The 21,772-nt window shown below is 39.2% G+C and overlaps 1 protein-coding gene across 1 annotated transcript in view; it reads right to left on the reverse strand.

Annotated features, from left to right (window-relative positions):
- LOC139143519 (von Willebrand factor D and EGF domain-containing protein-like) overlaps nucleotides 1-21,772 on the reverse strand; it is a 70,375-nt gene that overhangs the window by 29,588 nt on the left and 19,015 nt on the right. Inside the window, exons 2-3 of the mRNA XM_070713920.1 lie at nucleotides 5,719-5,888; nucleotides 3,941-4,178 (exon numbers count right to left, since the gene is read on the reverse strand). Of these exons, the coding sequence (XP_070570021.1) occupies nucleotides 3,941-4,178; nucleotides 5,719-5,888 (408 nt within the window). The remainder of the gene's footprint in view (nucleotides 1-3,940; nucleotides 4,179-5,718; nucleotides 5,889-21,772) is intronic.

Genomic DNA, 21,772 nt, shown 5'->3' on the forward strand with positions numbered 1-21,772 from the left:
AAAGTGACAATATACGAGTAATAGTTACCATTGTCACAATTAAATTTGTGGTGCCCCCCAAATAGAAGTATGATAAAATGGGAGGAAGACAGTAAAAAGTTCGGCACACATGTTTGTACTTATACCGAGGACGATATTGTTAATTTTAGGGGTGGGTAATTCTCACCATATGTTGACTAAACCACGTCGATCTCTGAGAACAATGCGGTGAGAATGAGCTAATTGGAATGACTCTAGCGAGAATATTGGCCATTTATACGGCGATTTATTTGTTATTCATCCGAATAAGCAGCGTATGTACCAGCGATCGGTGCTTCATGATACGCGTTACAGAGCGTGTCTCGGGACATATATTCGGACGCTCAAATTGTTTCCATTACTTTTATGGTCCACCACTTATGGGAGCTGATTTTAAAGCCCTGTGGGTAGGAAGAAGTTTCATCGTCTTAGTCTTTCGAACATCGAAAACTTTATTTTTCTCGGCAAACACAGGGATGGCGACCATTTTGAACTTCAATTATCGGTAAATTTTAGGTAATTTGTACCTCTATTAATAAAGTTGCACGGTAACCCCCAATATTTAGTCTTGATTTCAGAGGAGACTGGTTTCACGTTGCCGGGGGAAAGTTTGAGCAAATGTTTAAGTCTTTTAGTTTCGAAGCGAATACTACCTTAAAACGTTTTGAAGGTCGGGCCGACATTTACTTGGTCGAAGTCTTTGACCGATGCATGTTCTTGTTGACCCGGAACCGAATCACAGGGGGAAACCTTGTCGTGCGGAAGCAAACAAACATTTTTTTAGGGTCTGAGATGAACCGCAAATGTTATGACTGGCAATAAACTGGGGCCGTTGAACTTGACAAACACGTCCATAAACGTATTGGAATCATGTCACATAGTTTCACCAACTCTTTCCCCGGACAGGGCTCTTAAAGAAATCTAAAGGAATACCGGTATTTTAACAGGATAACACTGTCTTTGGCAAAATAGACGATTTATACACTGTAGGAGTATGTCTATATCTAAAACATTAAAAATATAGTTTCAACTAAAAGACCTGAGAATAACTCTTTAAGTTGGCTAGATGTGAACGATTTTTCTTGTTTTGGTGGAACCAGAAAACACCAACGTACGTGTCACATGATATTCCGGTGTGCAGGTTTATGCGATGTTAAACCTTTGCGCGGATTTGGGGCAAAGTCTGCATTCTATTTTTCAAATGCTGCATGGGAAATTCATCCAGCTTTTCACTCCTAAAGACTGAGGCGCGCGGTTTTAAAGGAAGGGTTCTCAAACGTGCGAGAGGGGCCAAGGTCTCTGGCGGAGATGTAAAATAAACAAACCAATCAAAAATGGTAAAATCGGCGTTTTAAGGAACAAAACAAATACTTAACAAGACTTCTGTGAACTTCCCGTACAAACATGGCAGATATATTACAGCTGGACTGACAAGAAGATATATTTATGGTGATACGTTCATCCTCGGTGTATGTTAAACTATCGAGTGAGATCTTGCAATTCCGAAAACAAATTACCGAGAAAAAGGGCTGCCACCGCCAGTTGAAGAATCTGTTTTGCGTGCACGTATGGCGGTTATCGCAAAATCAGTTTGTCATCTGCTTTGCAATAATTCTTCTGTGATTGGATTAGCCGCGGTTTCGGATGGCACATTTCGACATAGGTGGCAGACGATTTTCTTTCTACGATTGTCAAGCTGTAGGCGGCGGAGAGAATTACATGTCTAACTAGTCCCAGGGGTCGGGATCGTCCGTATATTGAGACGTCGCGAAGCACGCCACCCCGGGTTTTGTCAGACGTAATTTAGAGTCAAGGTTCGCTGGAAGGGAAACCAAGCCGGGCAAAAGGTGACCGAACTAGCCCTTTCAGCGACATTTTTTCTTTTCTCCAGTGACAAATCGTCATGTGGAGAAGAATGATGAAAATTGAGCGTCGATAATGGTGAATGACCTGTCTGCAGGCTTTTTACAATGGTGGAACATTTCTAGCATAGAGCGATATCTGTTGCTTATGTACGAAAAGTTCAGGGTATAGAGTTGATCTTTCCTTGAAGGTAACAGGCGCCTTGGGACATGTTTGGATCGTTAAACTTTTACAAAACCGTTTGAGTCAATCACATTTGGGGAATCATTTTAAAGCCTCCGGAGTAACTGAAGCTTTTCCCGGCTATTTTTCTGAAAAATGAAATTTTATTTTTGGCGGCCATTTTGAATTTCGAGTGCTTGTAAATATCGGATAATTTGCTTATGTAGTTTCAAATTTTGCAAGGTCGCCCCCTCCATTCTTGATTTTGAAGTTTCCTGGAGGAAAGTTTGAGCACATTTTTTTCTTTTAATTGCGAGGCGCGTAGTACCGTAAGATGTTCATTTTGTGTTAACTATACATAAACCTGATCCTTTAAAATCATAATGTTAAAAAGACGATTCAGGTCAGTCGTCTTTTCTTGTCAACTTTTGGTGAAATCCTGTTATGGCAATAAAAAAGATGAAAATATGGTGTTGAAGGGTCCTGAAACATCAATGTTGAAGGGTTTTCAGAAAGTGATTGTCTTTTGATGGTATCAGTGAACGGATCGATCAGACAGTATCTAAGACGTCACTCGGTAGTGACAATACAACGCACACATATAACTCTTATTCCCTTAGGCACATTGGCCCTGATCGCCGTGAAAGAAAATCTATACCTACAGCTAAACAGAAAGAAACTGATTAGAACTAGTTGAAGCAGTTTGATAGATGGGAATGATTTCATATTGAGTTATGGTGGAGTAACTGGCCTATTCTCATGATGCGTGACGGGCCTTAACTTTGGAGCCTGTGTATATGTTAAGATAATAACGGAATATGCTTCCTTTTGGGCAGGACGATGTACCACTTGGTCATTTACCTGCCTGAAACTACCCTAGTATATTGCCACATGCATATTTTGAAAGAAACTTGTTGAGCTGGGGCACAGTGCTCAAGACTTGAAAGAGTGTGACAAAATGATCATGGAACAGCCACATTGAATCTCATTGCAAAACAAAACGACGTGAATACCAAGAGTGAATGTCATAGTATATTGTCCCTGCACCAAATACGCACAAAATGTCTTTCTTGACACATTCCAAGGTAATTGCTTCGGTGGGATGCTAACAGCATTAGCAAAGCCTTTGTAAGAAAATGGGGATCTTGCAACCATGTTTGATTACATTGTCTCTGAAATCAATGTGTCTATGTGTGTTATAGTTTAATGTCCTTGTGCAAAGGTTGGAGCAAACCAGGAGAAGCGCGTCTCAGCACTGCAGAAAACGGCGGAAAACATTGTAACACAATGGCTGCCATATAGGATGAAGAAAAAAATTGACAGGCATATGCAAATCATGTTGTTTTTCGTTGTGTCAACTTAATGAAATCATTAAGGCTATCTTTGTGATGAATTTTTCATGCTATATTGGGTCATATCCAACATCAATTTCATGTCAGTGTATGTACGACAAAGCTTATGTTTCTTATGACAAGTTTGAAATGATTTGACGGAAGTATGTTTGAGCATTAACTCCAAAATTCAAAAATTTACAGAAGTGACCGCAAAGTAACCATATTGGATATTGTTGCTAAACAAATTGACGTGAATATGTATGTCATTGCATATTGTCCGTGTACCAACTTTGAACGAAATTGGTTGATACATGAATCATTGTCTGAAACATGATGAAAATAGTACAAAATGGCCGCCTGGCAGCCATATTTGGTCACATGCACAGTTCATTACTATTTTACAAATTTTGAAGTGAATTGAATAAACTATGTGCGGATAAATGGCAAAGAACGAAATTGTAACAAATGTCTCCCTAGTGGTGACATCGTTGCATAAGATCAGAGATACCGACTTAATTCCTTGAGGGCGGAAAAACAACAAAAGTTAGAAAACAAAATGGTACCTTCTGCGCAGTATGACATGGAGCAACTCAGCAACGGCTGTAGGAAATACACTTTGAAGTCCCCACAGTTCTTGACTTGCAGCTCAACTGGAACCATGCAACAGCTTTCTGGTGTTTTAGGCTGGTGTCTTCCTCGGAACGCGCCGCATCCTTGGAACCGTTTCGTTTCTCCGACAGCCGGCGACTCTTGGTTGTTCAAATTTAGCCAGAAAGGCAAGAGAGCACCGCAGTTCTTGCTCTGTAAACCAAATCAAAACAAAACAACAACAAAATATGAAACCAAGAATAACGATCTTAGAACATTCGCTGCATTGGTGACGATTCTGCATAAAAGATCGAGACGAAAACGACTCGAAGTTTGTTTTATAAATTATCAATTTAGAAATAGGAGAGAAATGACGTGAAATTGACTCGCAAACCAATTTGCACGTGACCCATCGTAAATTACAACATACATTTACACTTTCAGGGCCGAAATGTTGTTACGGCGATGCTAATTGACGTGACATGGAAATTTCGTGTCAGTTTCTTTCGGAAACAACGAAACAAGATGGTCAAAGTTCGCAAACCTGACGTCATCTCTTTACATGCACTTCTGGTATGCTTCATCATGTTTAGCTGCATTAGTTACGTGTAGGCAAAGCTACTGACTATCCCGTTTGTTTGGAACTAGTTTGTATTTTTCCGGAGTTAGTTTACAGTGCGTTGACTTGGGAAACCTTTCTAAAGTGTTCGTGCGTTCACTCAGGGCGGGAAGTAGGGCCAGCCACAAACTGTGTGATGGATATAAGGTTACCGGCTTTTATCAATATTTGTCTGAAACACCTTAAAAGAAATGATCATTTTGGGCCGCCTTGACCCAAATGTTACACTGTTCTTTCTAACTTGAGTGAACGATCAAAAGTGTAAGCCCTTAAGTAAATAGTCGGGATAATTTCAACATTGCAAGACTGGTTTGATCTGCCACTGTGCCCCTCTTTACAGTTTTGTGAGTGTTGGAATAAAATTATTTATAGTATAGTATTTTGTGTATTAAGGTAGAATGCACTTCGGGATAAGATATTTGGACTATCAAACTTTTCCAATTCTTTTCTGATCTGCCAGTTGTGGGGGCTCATTTTGAAGCCCTTGGAGGAAGAAAAACTTGAACTATCTTCGTTTTTTGCGAATGGAAAAATGTTATTTTTCTCCATAGTGTTAACATAGGGATGGCGGCCATTTTGAATTTCAAATCTCGGTAAATCTTAGGTAAGCTGTTTCTCTAGTACCCAAATTTGCATGGTGGCCCCCGACTGTTATTCTTATTTTGAAAGAGAATGGTTGAAAGATTCTTCGAGGAAAATTTGTTAAGTACTTCACTTTCGAGGCACATACTACCTTAAGTACGACTAAAAGTTAAGAGGAACCATAGACCCTCGAGTTTTTCTCGAGGGTCTATGGAGGAAAGTACGCGATATTATATGAGTATCGCCTTCAAATTGCAACATTATCGTGTTTCACAAACTTATGACACGGCTATTCTACAGTAACCGTGCTTATGAGCAGAACAACAAATTTTGCAATAATCCGTCGAAATATATTCCAAACAGAGGAAAGACAGACGCTTTACGTATGTGCGTGTTCTTATTAATTGAGTGATGAGGGCATGTTATTCAGGGTGTACTGATTCAAGATGACCGGACATCGATCCTTGCCCCTAGGTACAAAGTATGTCTGTCATCTTGGAGAAAATAAACCCGGACGAATAAACCAAACACGATTTTCACTTTAACGCTTACCTCTTGACACTCCGTCGGCATTTCGGCATTTTTGCCGAAGAGTTTAAAGCGATACCATCCGCGATTTAAATCTCTGTCGCAAAAGTACGGCGTGGACGTGTCTTTCGCCCGAAACGTTGTGCTGCGGAAGGCGTTGTCCAGAACGCGATGTGCGTTTTCAGAACACGGATCTGTAACATATCAATACATTAATACAAGTCATTAAATAAATTTATATTAACACTGTTGAAGCCATTGGTCAGTGACTTTTACCATTTCAGAGTAGCAAGGGATTTTAGGAGGTTCTGATCGAATGACTTGAAAGTTACTAACAATACATTGCTTAGTCTGTAAAAGGAGAGTGCGCAAAGCTTGAGATTTTGACCAAGTCACGTGACTGACACTATAATTTCAAGCAAAAAGGTAAAACTCTAGTCCCAAAATTTGCAAGATGACCCCTCCCTCGATATTTATTCTTGAATTGAGAATGTTGAACGTTTCCATGAGGAAAATTTGAGCAAAACTTTCACTTTCGAAGCGCACACTACATTAAGAATCCTGTGTGAGTAAAATGTACAAGTCAATGACTAAAATGATTCATTTAGCCCCGATGGTTTAATATCTGCACACATGTCATGATTCTAGAGTTGAGAGGCGTGCATCTGCTTGTTGCATATTTTACATGTAAAGCAGGTAACCAATCGCAGACTGACCCTGCTTTTCATCCACCGACCGTTGCACGAGAGTTTTATATTGTTCCGGGAAACTATTAATAACAAACACCCTATCAGTTCTGCAGGTCACAGTCTATCCTCAACACCGGCGGTGTTCCTGTGTGCATTGATAAAGATGCACTTCATATGGCAATTCGACCTTACATATGCATGTTTTGTACGACAATAGAGTGATGGGTGCATCATCAGGACACAGCTTATAGCAATAAAGAAGGTGTAATTAGAGTCAGTGAGAGAGAAATTGAATCATATCCTGCGAAAGGGAAAAGGGCACAATACGGCGCCACCAAGGCTTTCAAAGTGACAATTCTATACAGTTCACTTGTAGTATCATATCATACAAGTGCATGATTGGTTGCGCAAATGCAGCCATCTGATTGGTCGAGACGTGAAAATAACCGTGCTATATTTGCGATATAGCACAGTCGAAACACCCGCGAACTCTCAGTGAAAATCTGTTTTTTGACGTTTCACGCCAGAATTTTAATATACTTTTATGATATAGTGGCTATATACCACCTCAGCATGCAACTGGTATACCACACGGTTTCGATCAGTTTACTTCATATGTGCACTCGCTATCGATGGTGCATATATATCGTGAGCTTGTCAAAATCTCGTGGTATACCCGTCGCTAGGTTGGTTTAGTGCCTAAATAATATATACATTTATCAAAGTTCAAAAGAAGTCACAACTCTCAACTCAGCTAAACCTAAACGTTACGATTGTATCGTTATTTTGAATTCTTGTAAAATTCAGAGGAATCTATCGTGAAATATGGCCGAATGAAAATATTAAATAAATATGCAAATGACCGTATTATCCTTATGACGTACACATTAAATGTTCAGCATAACCTAACCTCATTATAGTGACGATATTGCTGAAGGAAAATCAACATCCCATTCCTAATTACAAAAATTCATGACACATGTAAAAGAGTCTATATAAGTATGACCTATCAATCGGACTTTATATTGATTGATTAAATTGGGTGCAGCCAGTTTTCAAATGGCTTCATTACAAAACACTTGTGAAACATCAAAGCTACGGTATTAATCAACACGCATGCACATAAAACAGATTCATTCCATGGTAAAGTTTAGAGGTTGTTATAATAATTCAAAAGTCAAATATAATTTTGCTGCGTAATGCTTGAGATACAGAGTGAGAGCCAAAATCACTCTTTATGCAAATTACTTGTAATACTGCAAGGCGTAGCGCCAAAAACGTAATAAATTTAGATCTGTATTGAGAGATACCAAATAACATTGACTTTAACTGACAAAAGCAGTTATGACTGGAACGAAATTCAACCGGTGACACACAAGGACACAATTCACACGCAGACGGACACAAGCCATGACACATGCCGACCGTGAGAGCTACGTTTTCAAATGGGCCAAAAACACTGAGCATTAATACATTTTGTGTGATATTTTGCGATTTTCGCGCCAACAACTTGTGAGCGATAGGCGTGAAGTCACACCAGTGTTGTATGTGGTGAATGTACTCTCCAGGCTTTTGAAGGATGGTGCCCTTAAAACAAGCTCGTTTTTCTTTATTTCTTTATTTCCATAACACAAGGTGGCGCATTCTTTTAATTTAAAAAATCCCAGTTCTCAACAATATTTACGAAAATCTAGGCATCGAGGCCGACCTCCCCTGATCCCCACCAGACATGAGCACCACGTGTACCTATGTTACACGTTATTGAAATGGAAACGGAAAAGTTATGCAGAAGATATTATTTTGAGCCGGAATGTTTTACGTGAACGATTGATTTACAGAGCTTTATTTTGACTAGCTATTTGTACCTCGATGCGCCCTTGTCTCCCCTGTCTGTGTGAAGTCGCAGCCTGACCAAGGCCAACAGTGACGTCGGCAACTCTTCAAACGAGTGGTGCATAGTTGCGCAGGGATTCATGGTACCACACACGAAATTCCATCCCGGCGGAGGGTCGATGTTTCTCGCCGATGTTGATGTTTGAATTACATTCGAGATTCCCCAACTAGAACGATGACACATATTTAATGGAGGTGATCTGGCCCTTCATGAAACTCAGCCGATAACACATTTCGGATCATCGTTCGGGTTGTTTCGTCAGCGTTTGGACTTGTATGCTCAGAAAAAATAGTACAGGACTGCTCTCGGTGAGCAATTTTCTATGCAAAAAATGTCGACGGGTATTGCTGCTATGCGGTTATATTTAGGTTATGGGCATGCTAATTCCGACGATTCGCGAAATGTTCTTCGTGAAATTACACAAGAAAGAGGTCAAACGTGGGCATGACCCCGGAAATAATGTATTTAAACGCGTCGATGTCATTCAAAATACCCGGCTCAGATCAACGCCTGACGACATTCCGTAAGCGTGTAAAGATGACCCAGAAAACAACCGAAATTCCTCGAGTGTTCACGTTACAGATATCTACTGAATGAAAATGTTCTGGATAGGAAGGACTCGGAATCTTTGCTTCGGTCAGACATGCCCAATTGAAAGACAAGTACCCGTATGTTTGTTTGTTTTAACCATTTCTAGTTTTAAATTTCGACTAAGATACGCGGTATTCAGGGTGTCAAATCCGCCGGTGTTTGTGAACACAGTAATGTTATTGTTGACAAGTGATTTCTGGTCCGACAGAAATTTTTAATGTAAACAATAATAGTGCATTCTACACGTAAAGGCACTATGGTGACAAAATAAATAGCCTAGGTGTTTCAGGCATTTGGGAGTAGAACAAGAATATGCAATTGACAGACAAAACAAAACATGAAAAAAGTCATATCAAAAGTTGCAGGTACTGGCTCTTTAATGTTTAACCATGTTGTCGAATTATGTGAGAATGGAAGATATCTTTTATGAAGGTGATTTTTCTGAAAGTCTTGTTGTAAATATTTCAACGTCACATGTATTTCAGAAGGTTTGTAACAGTCGCCTTGACCGAAAGACCGCATCCCGTTTACTGTCAGGAATGTCTTTGCGGTCAGGTATAAGGACGAAGGCGGAATATTGAAAAACTCTGTGTGGTCGAATATGAATATCGGGCCTGGTACCTCCTTCCATATAGCCGGGTCTATATTTCGCACATGCCAGAGGAAAGAGCTTAAAATAGACGATATCATCCAAGGAAACTGGATCTCTGCGAATGCAGCTTTATTATGCTTGTCGACACCGGACAGCAATTACGCCTGTCGCAATATGAGATTTGATGTATACGGTTCATGACCGCCTTGGAAGAGCGCTGTAAAAAAGTGTCAAGTTGTAAAGTTGGCCACAGGAACGCCAGGAAGAGCGTTTACAGCAGACGAAAAGAGTTCGGCGAATGACGCATTGAGCCACATTGAATGTCAATGTATCAACTTGTACGAGAAACCATGCCATGCAAAGAATGTCGGCATGTCACTGATACAGGAAAATGCGCTCATTACCTCTGTACTGTCACCAACTTGAAATTGTGACGTCACAAACATTTCTACAAAGATTAAGAATCAGGCTGAATCTTGACACACAGGAATGACGCATCGTTTTTCTTCTAGGACAAGTCATTGTCAATGACATAGTCCCCACTTGTAATAGGAGTATTAGTCTTGATGGGGCAGGGAAATGAGGTCATTAAGAAGTATCACTGGAGTGTATATGTTCAGATCTATGGACACATAGGTCTATGTCATTGTTCCCATTTGAAACAAGAGGCATGTATAAGTTATGGTTCTAAATCAGGAAAAAGATCAGACCTCTAGTTGTATTGGCCAGCCAAGAAATACATATGTGCATAATAAATGAGGTACAAGATGTGACATCTTAAGGTCTATTATCCTATCAAAATCAAGCGTAAAGAACTTGTGGTTACTGAGATATGCATATATATGCATATTGAAGGTCAAAGGTCATCAAGGTCACGTGACATTTTGAAAAAAAAAAAACATTGTATTGCTAATTAATCCATATATGCCAAAATTCAGACCTCCAGCTCTATTGGCTTGGCCACAATTATATATGGGCATAATTAACGAGGTTAAGCATGTGTTGTCATAAGTTCTTCCATCCTACTCAATATAAAGGACATAGCACTTGTGGTTACTTATTTATTGACATTATCGTGTATTGTAGGTAAAAGGTTATAGAGGTCACATGACATTTTGTCAAAAAATTTCTATCCTATAGTCTATCCCTATATACTAAAAATCGTACATTTACCTCTATTGGCTTGCTCAAAATTAGATATGCACATAATTAATGAGGTACAATATGTGGCGTCATAAGGTGTCCCATCATACCAAATATGAAGGGTGTAGCATTAATGGTTCCTGAGTTATGGACAAATATGTATATTTGAGGTCACCAAGGTCACATGACATGTTGTCAAAAAAATTGTATTGCTAAGTTATCCCTACATACCAAAAATCAGACCTCTAGCTCTATTGGCTCGCTCAAAGTTAGATATGCGCATAATTAATGAGGTACAATATGTGGCGTCATAAGCTGTCCCATCATACCAAATATGAAGGGTCTAGCACTTGCGGTTACTGAGTTATGGACAAATATGTATATTTGAGGTCAAAGGTCACCAAGGTCACGTGACATTTTGTCAAAAAAATTGTATTGCTAAGTTATCCATATATACCAAAAATCAGACCTCTAGCTCTATCGGCTCGCTCAAAATTAGATATGCGCATAATTAATGAGGTACAATATGTGGCGTCATAAGGTGTCCCTTCATACCAAATATGAAGAGTGTAGCACTTGTGGTTACTGAGTTATGCACAAATATGTATATTTGAGGTCAAGGGTCATTGAGGTCACGTGACATTTTGTCAAAAAATTGTATTGCTAAGTTATCCCTACAAACCAAAAATCAGACCTCTGGCTCTATTGGCTCGCTCAAAATTAGATATGCACATAATTAATGAGGAACAATATGTGGCGTCATAAGCTGTCCCATCATACCAAATATGAAGGGTGTAGCATTAGTGATTACTGAGTTATGGACAAATATGTATATTTGAGGTCAAAGGTCACCAAGGTCACGTGACATTTGTCAAAGTGTCTAAGATATCTGCGTGAACGGATGGACTCACATGGATGGACTCACGGACTGACATGACCCAATCTATGAGCCCCTGGACTTTATCTGTGGGGACTAAAAACTGTGTCACTGCATCCTTTTTGCAATATGAATACTATGAGAAACTAAATTTTTATTTTTCTTGGCCTTATACATGGGAGTCTATGGACTGCCTTATACATGGGAGTCTATGGACTGCCTTATACATGGGAGTCTATATGGACTTCCTTATACATGGGAGTCTATGGACTGCCTTATACATGGGAGTCTATAGACTGCCTTATACATGGGAGTCTATGGACTGCCTTATACATGGGAGTCTATGGACTGCCTTATACATGGGAGTCTATGGACTGCCTTATACATGGGAGTCTATGGACTGCCTTATACATGGGAGTCTATGGACCGCCTTATACATGGGAGTCTATGGACTGCCTTATACATGGGAGTCTATGGACTTCCTTATACATGGGAGTCTATGGACTGCCTTATACATGGGAGTCTATAGACCGCCTTATACATGGGAGTCTATAGACCGCCTTATACATGGGAGTCTATGGACTGCCTTATACATGGGAGTCTATGGACTGCCTTATACATGGGAGTCTATGGACTTCCTTATACATGGGAGTCTATGGACCGCCTTATACATGGGAGTCTATGGACCGCCTTATACATGGGAGTCTATGGACTGACTGCCTTATACATGGGAGTCTATGGAGGTGAAAATTAAAAAGTCCTCTAACACGGCCAAATTTGATCGCATTGTGAAACAAATCGACGTGCATCTGTATGAGGTAGGGTACTATCCTTGTACCAAGTTTGAACGAAATCGCTCCAGGTGTCTCTGAGATATCTGCGTGAACGGACGGACGCACGGACGGACGGACACACGCACGGACGGACGCACGGACGGACGCACGGACATGACCAAACCTATAAGTCCCCCCGGACGGTGTCCGTGGGGACTAAATCAGCTCAGACTGGAATGTGACCATTCAGGCCTGCGTTGATATCGTCACATGATTTGAAAAAAATACAAATGGATAATATTCACCTCCAAATGGAAGACTCTGAGGTCCAAACTTTCCTGGATGAAATTTTAACCATTATTTTTCAAAAGTAAGAAAAATAAGCTTAATCAGGAGTCACCGTGCAAATGTTAGTACCAGGGAAACAAATTACCAAACATTTTACAGTTATTTGAAATTCAAAATGGCCGCCAAACCTTGTTAACTCTACGGGAAAAAGAAAATTTTCGATTTTCACAAAGATAAGATGGCAAAACTATATTTAAGCTTACTCCAAGAGCTTTAAAATAAATCCGTACAAGCATTAGACTGAAAGAACGTTGTAAAAATTTAGAGTCAAAATATCTGTCTTCGGAATGCATTCTACCTAAAGACTAACTTATTATACTGATCGCAAAAAATACGATTCTTACTGGATGACTAGCTTTAAACAGCGGCACTTTCTAGTTTACAAATATCTTCGGCTTGAAAGAAAGTTCTTTCCTTTCCAAAACACTAGACATTAATAGCACATTGCACCTAGCTATATTGATCCCCACCGTCTTAATGAAGGAATTTGAAAAACAGAAGCAAAAATCTCCTCCCGGAATGACAACTGCCGATATCTTCGACTAAGAATGTCGTTTCCTTTGATTATGGAATCCTTGACAATCCCTGAGTTCCATCCAAGCGGTGTTTTCATCACTCTCGTTAAATTACATAATCGAAATTACTGGACTTCTTTCCTGATCGACCCTTGTAGCGTGAGATATGCTTTAACTCTCGCCCGGAGATCACTGTTTGCTGCCATTTCAGTCGTTAGTAGGCAAAGCTCTGCGCCTCCAAAAATTAAGTTATCAACACTCGCGCATATCATGGTACTTGAAGGCGCTGCTCTCATTTGAACATGAAGCGGTGGGTCAGCGTAAAACATAGTAGTGACCAAATATATTGAAATGGCCACACCACATTGGAAAAAATAAATGTCGATCTTATCAGAATAATATTCATAAAATATTAATCTATCAAAAATCTAATAAAATGTCTAAAAACTTCCTTTCTTCTTAAATAAAACATGGCATAAACTCTACCCCTGACCACACCTGAAAGTTATGAAAAGCCAACCCGTTATTTTTATGTGTTGACGTGCGTGTGCCGGCTCATTTATTTCATGCGTCCGGCTGCAATGTGCAAAACGCATGCAATAAAAATCAAATGGTGCAGTTATGTTTTATTGCCAAACCTATTTTCGATTCCTTGTAGGGACATCTTGCAAACGGAAAATGTTGGTTGTACGATCTAATAGTTCCGGTTGATTTAACATAGCACGTTTAAGTCAGGCAAAGTCCGAAATCAGGATTGCCGATTGATAATGGGAGTTTACGCGGTATGTATGTGGCATTCTGAGTCTATTTGTTTAGCCTTATTATTACGTATTGAGCAATTACATGTATTGCACAATGGAAGAATGCGCTTGGGGGTGGATAAGCGGACTCTCAAATTTTTACAATTCTTTTCTGATCTACCACTTGTTGGGACTCATTGTAAAGCCCTTACAGCAGGAAAAAAATCGACCCGTCCTAGTTTTTCGAAATTTTCCCCATAGGATTAGAACAGGGATGGCGGCCATTTTGAATTTGAAATATCGATAAATCTTGGGTAATTTGTTTCTCTAGTACCAAACTTTGCACGGTGACCCCTGATTTTTATTATTGCTGCTGTTAGAGAATGATTGAAGGTTTCGCTGAGGAAAGCTTGAGCAAAAATTTTAGTCTTACAGGCACATACTACCGCGATAATTACATAACAAGATTACAAAAACTTAGCATGCTCAAAACTTTTCACGTCGACGCAACGCAAAGCAATGGTGACTTCTCCCAAGCCTGATAGCCGGACTGAACTGTGCGAAACTCCGCAAAGGAAAGGAACGTATAGTTTCGCACGTTTCAAGACCACGGACAGACAAGAGGAGACAAATTAATGTCAGCCGGAACACACGAAAAACAAACAGGATTATCTCCGTGTTGTTTGGTCAGAAATAAAGAGCGACCCCGACAAATGTTTGGCATTTTAAACCATTGTCCTCGTCCTTGGACGCATTTAAGCGTACAAAAGCCTCATAAATTCGGACCATCAGATTTCTGGCCACGACAGGTGCCAGTCAATTTGCCGACCAAAGAATGTTCGGTCTGTCTTTAAGCTTAGAAGCAGACTGAAAAAGGATTGTACGAAATCGCAGGTGATGCGTGTGAAAAGATAGGGGCGATTACGAAGGTATATGACAAGACATAACGTGACGCCATCCAAAATCCGACTAGAAATTTAGAGCAATTGGGCTGTACTTCGAAATCTGCAGATGTAAAAACACTAGAGCGAGATCTATCACCATCCATTATTGGCAACCATTAGTCACTGTCGTCATTTCTTTCACCGGGTGAAAAACCGATCTTGGAGTTCGTTATCCGCAATGATGAACGTGACTGTTTCTGGTCTAACTTACTGAATATGACATGCTTTCCGAGGAAGGGCTCGTCGGCATCCGACAGTTTTCTTCGTAACTGCGCATGTCAGAATGACGAACATTTTCTCTGACCGTGACCGGCACAACCTTGCCCTACTTCATGTCGTCAAGGCGTGTAACATTTGAAAACGAAAACTAAGTCAAATGGGTAATTCTAGTATTTTCAAGTCACTGAAAGGAGAACATTGCATGGGAACTTTTAAGTGTGATGTGAAGAGTGAAGACATGTTTAAAAGTGTACAACTTCCAATGTGCAGACTACAATTTTGGCGGGAATTGTTCACGAAATTTTACTTAAAATTTATTCAGCTGAACCTTACTTACAACTTGCCCGTAAATATTACATCGATAAAATATTAAGCGATAATATTGAGTGTTATTTTTATTATAATACAAAAAGGCGCCAGTTGTATCTACAATGTCGTCTGCCAGTTTGTCGATCGCATGGCAATGGAGAGAGAGCAAGCATTATAATCAAAAGAAGGTGACAATATTTATGACGATGAAGATTGTCCTTTAAGGGGCAAGATTAAGAAAATACCTTGCACCCTTTGTTGGATTGTTGAAAATAGCGTACCTTGAACTTGGGTGGCACGTTACCGACCTCTGACGGATTCGGTAACTGTTGTTAGGCCGAACGTTAAACACTCTCGGGCTGCGGCTCTGACCCGCACTACTGATACCAACGTCTGCCATCTAAAGCTGCCTAGCGCCCCGGGCTATCTTGTAACGAAGTTAAACGCGAGAGAAAACACTATTCACTCAAACCAAACAAAGATAATTAGATATTTGTTGGGGGTGTAAGATGTTAGAGGGTTGTGTTTGTTTCGCTGTCGATACAAAGAGAAACCAAACATGGTCAACAAGTAACACCATTTTCTTCGACCGACCATCGAGTAATGTCGCGAATTCCAACCATTGCTTTGGTTTAATTTTTATTCGGTAGAAAGAATGGTACGTAAGTGAATATTTTCGGTAAAAGTTGAGCATTTAAAAAGACATACCGAGAGAAAAATTTTCACTTGGCATTTTTCAGTCGACGAAAAGAACCCACTTTTGATAGCTATGACACATTATGATATGTTCTCGACTGAGCAGTCTCATTGCGCCACGGGTATGACAGCTTTTGAAAAAGTTTCACCATGGATTGACATCCAACAGTAGGACGCGATTGCGGAGGGTAGTCAGGGAAATGGGTGTTCTACAAGTATATCAGGGTGTATAGATCATTTCGATAGATCCCACCAGGCCTTGTGGATAGAAGGTTCGCCCAACGCAAGCCAGACAAGAGAAGACATTTACAAGTCCGTACCAAAATTCATTTTGACATGAAATGGACGACACAAACAAGCCCTAACCCTGTGGGCAGCATTGCCTTGTCTATACGGGTGTTAAGTTTTTATAAATGGCTAATCAGTATAAAGCAGGATAAAGTTCGCGTGTAAATGTAACAAATTTAGACTGTAACGAGGCTAGAGCATTACAAATTTGTAAGTGTGTGAAAATACGATTTTCGAAATCATACTTTTTTGCTAACGTTAGGAAAACCACGGGGTAAAGCGTAAATTTTGTGTTTTTTGATCTGATCAAAACTATTATCTCTTCGTGAATTTTTAACAACTCACTTCTAATAGCGGTCGTACGTAGAAACAGTAGGGGAATTGTCAAAACCGTGTTTAGTATTACTCACTGTTCGCTGGTTCGTGAAATTATAACCTGAGCTGGTGACAAAGTGCGATCACCCCGATCCCCGACCCTTTGGAAATGTGTTTTCGCTCCCATCCGGTCAACCAGCAACGAGGCGACCGCTGCGAGCTCACATGTCCGCCACATGATGTTGCCAGAGAAAACGGAGACGGCGCCTTCGGAGAAATTTCAATCGAGGAAAAAAATTCGAACGTAAATATGGCGCTTCAATTTATGTTGATAATAAACACTCTCGCTGACAACTAGCTGTAAACAATTTCATCACCTTGTTGCAGGCTTTGGGGGGAAAATATGTAAATGTATCGATGTACTGGGTGAATTCTTCGGATATTAGCGACACCGGATGATCATTTGCAAGAATTTCCATGCTTCGAAGAGCTTGACACATTAACTCTACAAACTGGCTAAGTAATGTCATCTCCTAGCTGGAATGCCATAAATTTGTCTTTGTTGTCCGCGTGCTACCCAAACTATCGAATCGAAGTTACGCGACACAGTTTTTTGGTCTTTTGTGGGGCACGTTTACGCTGAAATTGGGTAAAGTTGGCCAATCTGGAGTGATTGACGTAAAATATCGGAAAGATACTAACATCTACCCAACTGTTCAGTGCCCATGGAAACACGGTTGAGTGTCAGTGGCCTTTGACCTCAAACTCAGCATAATCAGACGCAGGGGCCTTGTATGTACGTTTCACTACATTATCAATTAGGTGACGAGTGATGTAGCTGCGAAACGCCGGGCACCAAAGATTACAAAACAAGAACGAAGCTTTCCCACGTTGAATTGGACTGGTCATGACACTTAGTAGTGTCCGCGATAAATGGCCCCGATGACGGGTTTTTATCATCTATTTGCTTTGTAAGCTGACGCTGTGTCGTCGAGTAGCACTAAGTGACGGCCTTCACCCTGAGAAGAGATCACAGTCAACGAGACACGATGCCAATAATTCACATTCCTTTCACTCACGTGTGTGAAGGGAGGGAGGGACTGTGGCCAACTGAACCAACTTCGAGTACAATCGCCGCAACTTTGAGGTGGACATTTTGCGAGAGAGAACTTCAATGGGGAAAGACTCCCTTCGATAATCAAACACATCAGAAGTTAAAAGAGATAGGGAAAATAGCATGAAACATTGATCAAAGAAAACGCGCTGTGCGCAATATTCGACGCTTCTATGAACAAATGAATTATAGTCCGGACTTTCATTTATCAAGGATAGCGATGAACATGGCATTAATGTGAATGCACGGTGTGTTTAACACTTCAAAACACTGGGCATTTCAACATGATTTTTGGAGCAGAACAAAATACGGCATTTTACAACAAGGACACGAATAATGGGAAAGACTTTCATAAGTTTCAATTGAGTGAGGCGTTCACAATGCACTTCGAGTCCTTGATGAGCATACATCCGGGGAATTCCATTTCCCTAATCAGAAAGTGCACGTTTTTTACGCCTACAAATAGTGTTCTAGTAAAAAGTTTGGAAGAGTGTTTGCGATTTGAGGATATCTGACTGAAAGCTTTGGGAACATCTGAGTTAAAGCCTGTCTAAATAGATAGACAAAGTCTGCTAGGCACAACTTGTTATCACGGGATATGATGTAATGTACAAGAAAATTTGTCGGATACATCTCCGACGTATAGTTGCACTACGGTAGTTTCCTGTCTCATCATCCGAGCGTTGATTGAATATGACGGTACACAGACAGTTAATGGTCCGTCTTCCACCACGGTACAAAAAGATGTTGTTCTTGGTTTTCTCACGCTGGAATCCTTGGGATCTGCGTTCTCACAGTCTGCAATGCTATCCAGGCGTATCAGAAACCATGTCTGGGGAACGTTGTATTGACATTGGCACGAAAGATCCTCTTAGTTCGAGAAAAAACAAATACACCGCTGACAAGTGCAAATACTCTTCGTCGTTCAGTTTATTTGTCCGGTTATCTCACTTATTGGCGTCAAATTAACGCGTGGAGCCAAGCTAATTTTGATCTCCTCGTAGGACAAATGACACTGTTGGTCGTCGTGTGTCATTGGTCGAGATAGTTGAACGAGGTTTTCACAATTCGATGAGCTTATCACATAGTCTCTCAATGTTGAAGCGCGTTGATAGTACATGCAGTGGAAAGCACATTGCAAGTCGAACCGACGAAGAGTTTATTACATGATCATGAGGTCTAAAATATCACATTTTGGTACTTTACTCAGTTTTCTTGGTTTAATTAGCAGAAGCTGTATGTTTTGATGATTTTCAGCATTTTGTTATTGCAAACTAGCAGCTCTTTTTCTCCACTATACAGTACTAAGGTGTCCATCAGTTGGCTTGTCAACACATTATGTGTGTCTATCTATCTATCTATCTATCTATCTATCTATCTATCTATCTATCTATCTATCTATCTATCTATCTATCTATCTATCTATCTATCTATCTATCTATAAAATAACACAAATTACTTCAAGTATAAAGTAATAATATCTGTAACTTAAGTTCATGCATCCTACAATCTTCAGACAGAAGTGAAAGGATTCTTAGCTTTACACTCTCATTTATATGTTTGGGACGTACCATTCTATTTGTAGGTGGTGTTAAAGTTAGGTAGATAGTATTTGTTTTGGTGGCGACATTGTGAAACCAACTGAGAGCATTGTTTATATATATATATATATATATATATATATATATATATATATATATATATATATATATATATATATATATATATATATATATATATATATATATATATATATATATATATATATATATATATATGAGTCTTTCCACAGTAAAGCGCAACATTTGACATTCCCAATTTTGGAGCTCTAGCTTTTTCAATGATAACAGCATTCACACAGAATGATATTATTTTTAGTAAGTACTACATATGAACATATATAAAAAATAATATTAAAGCTGTATGTCCAGCTCAACAAAAATTATAGATTTTTATCTTTGTAAATATGGCCTCTATTTGCTCACCATTTTGTGACATTTTGTACCCCTGTAACATTAGGAAGGGATATTTACAATATTTATACCATTTGAATTGATTTCAAATGCAAAGTAGTAATGTATTATAAGCAATTACGAACTAAATTTATTCTTAGAAAAAAAGCACTAGGGAAAGGGCCAAATATTATGCCCAAAAATATTGCTAACGCGTGTAACAATGTCTGTCCAACTCTATGCGAATTGATAATATGAGAACAATAAATATAGTGAAGGCTGTAAGCTGCAACAAACCACTCATACATTTGACTAACAATGAAATCTTCCACTATGTAACATTTTTTATTCTGTCTTTATTGAAGCTTGGGTTCTCTTGCAGTTAAAAATATTTCTGGAAGGCGTGTGTCCACATGTTACACGTGTTAACTCATTTCCAAAATCAAGATTTAAAAAAAATTCTTTTGGTATACATTGCTGAAATTTTGTCATTTGAGGGTGCCCTAAAGTTCATGTTTTATGGCGCAATTGAATATAAACCAATGGCCACCATTACTGAGAGCACCTGAATGGCAGGATGTCTGTCCTCTTTGTTACACGCGTTACCAGTGTTACACGCGTGGAAGTAATTGTAGTTTAATTAAATACTGGATAGAATAATGTTAATTTGTTTTTTAGTGTGACAATTCTATCTGTATCAGAAAGTTACTGAAAGCTTTCTTTACAACTATTGATGCACCTTAGATGCCCATATCGTTTATGAACGAATTGGACAGAACTGATGATGTCTGTCCAATGTTACATACGTTATCCCATAGACAATACAGGGGTCTTCCCTCTGTTGTCTATATGGTTATCCACAGAGCCAATTTATAACAATTCACATCATAATTCTGAGTATTTAACTTCGTCATGACATATACATATAAAAATCAATCAAGTACATTTATTCAGAATGGAACACACACAATTTGTGTATAAAGCCAATCCAGTGTCTGTATATGTTACATACGTTGCCAGTTGCCATAACGTGCATCAGATACCCTCCTCTTCTGATAATATTTAAGATTAAAACATCTTCTGAAGTGTGTTTCTAGTTCTTGTAGACTAATGGGTTTCTTTCAAACTTGGCACAGGGATGATAATGGGATACATGTGATCAAATACTATACAATGTCATGTATGTCCATGTTACACGCGTTACTGTTGCCGCGACAATTTGCCCTCCTTCTTAAACAAAGAAATTATTTATCTTAAAAAAAATATTTTAGATGACACACCTGTAGTACTGTCCACCCACTCAACTTTTAGATTCAGATTAATAAATTAATTTTTGACCTTATTGTCACAAAGTGGTTGCACTTTACTGTGGAATGACTCATATATGTTTTAATAAGATTTTATTGTTCTCACTCTAGGCCACCGGCCCTTTGTGTTACAGAAAAATAAATACATAGTATATGTGTTATATATATATATATATATATATATATATATATATATATATATATATATATATATATATATTATATATATATATATATATATATATATATATAATATATAACAAACTGCATTTCTGTTTCGAATGTGGTAAGACTGTACGAGGCTCCCTAATAAAATGCAAGTTATTTGACATGGGGAGGTTCACTTGATTTCCATCAAGGAGAAGAGAGGGTCGGCATTTTTTGTGCAAGCAATCAGGGGAGGATCATTATCTTTCATGCACCCAGTCTTTGAAAAGCACCCCTCTCTTGTTAGTTTAGTCCGGGCCCTGACGTAACGTAGATACAATATCACAATAGATTGTATATTCAACCATAGGGTCTATGATTCAACAAGTGTAAAATGTTACACTTCTGTGTTCAATCCGAGTGTACATTTCACAACTGCTGGTATGATACTTAACATAAAACTGTTACATGCTAATAGATTCCCGGGAGATTGGTCTTGTATGTGAGGACAAAAGGTTACGACTGCACGGCTGGGTTGCAGTGAACTGTTTGATTTACATGCGTTCTAAAACCAGATTCTCAGAGAAGATTGAAATTTGTCGTTTGTTTGGAACTATATTTAGTT

The sequence above is a fragment of the Ptychodera flava genome, chromosome 11, assembly GCF_041260155.1.
Source record: "Ptychodera flava strain L36383 chromosome 11, AS_Pfla_20210202, whole genome shotgun sequence".
NCBI lineage: Eukaryota > Metazoa > Hemichordata > Enteropneusta > Ptychoderidae > Ptychodera > Ptychodera flava.